The sequence below is a fragment of the Neoarius graeffei genome, chromosome 5 (genome assembly GCF_027579695.1).
Source record: "Neoarius graeffei isolate fNeoGra1 chromosome 5, fNeoGra1.pri, whole genome shotgun sequence".
Lineage (NCBI taxonomy): Eukaryota > Metazoa > Chordata > Actinopteri > Siluriformes > Ariidae > Neoarius > Neoarius graeffei.
This window is the reverse complement of record NC_083573.1, coordinates 55,368,046-55,369,735: the sequence shown is the minus strand read 5'-3', so window position 1 is coordinate 55,369,735 and position 1,690 is coordinate 55,368,046. Positions and strand designations below refer to the sequence as shown.

The 1,690-nt window shown below is 37.1% G+C and overlaps 1 protein-coding gene across 1 annotated transcript; it reads left to right on the top strand.

Annotated features, from left to right (window-relative positions):
- The first annotated feature begins 263 nt into the window (after nucleotides 1-263).
- On the top strand, nucleotides 264-1,127 carry LOC132886057 (sperm acrosome membrane-associated protein 4-like). Its single transcript, XM_060920603.1, has 3 exons — nucleotides 264-321; nucleotides 692-802; nucleotides 919-1,127. The coding sequence occupies exons 1-3, from the start codon at nucleotides 264-266 to the stop codon at nucleotides 1,125-1,127; spliced, it is 378 nt and encodes a 125-aa protein (XP_060776586.1).
- Nucleotides 1,128-1,690: the final 563 nt, after the last annotated feature.

Below are 1,690 nucleotides of genomic sequence, written 5' to 3'. Positions count from 1 at the left end.
GATTCAGAGTAACACTGATTAATTTTGTCCACGTGATCCTTTACGTCACTCTCACACAGCTGCCCCTGATGATTAGCTAATGAGGTAAATTGGGCCTAATAGACCATTATGGCAGCCAGTATTTATAGGTGTTCTTTGGTCGTAATCTTTAAGTACAGCAATAGGTTTTCTTTTTTTCTTTCAGGGTTTTTTTTTTTTTGGTAGTTAGTGGTATTTGCTGTGTGGTGTGTTTGTAAGTTTGTTTAGGTTTCTCTGCTTTAAACATGTCTGCAGTTATTTTGGGCTTCTGTGTGGTGTTGATGGCTAGCATTTCATGTTTGGGTAAGTTACATGAATGCTGTTGGTTTTTTTTTTTTTCAAATATTGAAAACCACTTCAGTAGAATGCCTTGTGCTAAAGCTGCATCTGTTTCTCTTTCTGGGAGTATTGTTCTGGATATGAAACTGTCTTCAAGAGTCTAGTAGTTTATCCTACAACTGGGTAGTTCTGGCTTGTATGTTTATTTAAAAAAACAAAACAAAAAAAAACACTCCTTCATGAAACCAGTTAAATGAACTGACCTGAAAGGATAGACTCCAGATGCAGTGCAACCCTGATCAAATAATGTGGTTACTAAAGCTTGATGAATATATTTCAAGTGTAGCAGTTGTAAGCTCTTCTATCCAAGCCTGACTGTACTTGACCTCTACAGGACAAACACTTGAATGCTTTCATTGTAAACTTGGCTTTTGGGACATGTGCCATACTACCAGAATGAACTGCAGTGCTGGGGAGCAGTGTTTTGTTGGCATTGGTGTGGCAGGTGGGTGAAGTGTGTTGTTTTTTTTTTTTTTTTTTTTTTAAAGGTACTAGAAGTTCTTGTTTGCTGGGTTAACCAGACCTGTACCATTTCACTGATCAATGTGTCTTGCATTTCAGCCTCTGTTGTGAAAATCAAGATGATGGGTTGCCTTGAAGATGACTGCAACAAGACTACTGTTGTGACTTTCCCTGAGAATAAGACCCTCTACAAAATGACAAAGAACTGCTGTGATGAAGACTACTGTAATGGAGGCCCTGAAGTCCAAATGGCATCACTTACCCTGTTGACACTAGTTATTGCTCAGATAATGGGTCTAACTTTATAATTCCTTTTGTGTGTAAAGTTGCTTGATTTGTGTGCGATTTGCAGGATTGTTTTGCTTGGGAGGTTTAACAAGCACTGGGTACTTTAGGAATTTATGAATGCTTTTTGATGTATAATGGTATGTAAAACTATTTATTTTTTTTTTAAGAAGTTGACTTTTGTAGAGCTGTATGACTGACTAAAATGTACAAACAGCAATAAACATGTTCCTTCTTTAAGAATACATTTAAAAATGGAGGTCATAAAAGTACTTTTAATACTGCTTCAAAAATGCCCTTTGGGACCTCCAGTTATGACTTGAAAGCTAGCAGGGCTTGATTTGGTTAATTGTTTGTAAATGGACTGGTTCTATTTAGGACCTCATTGTAATGTATTTCTGGAGGGTTTGTAGACAAAATATGTAGACTCTTCAGTGAACTGCTAGGCTGGCATGAATGGATGCATTTTAATCTTTTGGGTGGGTATATGATCCATTAGGCATACTTTAAATCAATAGCACCATTTGGGTATTTGGTGACAACTGGGTCTCTTGACAAAAGAGCCATTCTGCTTTTCTAGTTTCAA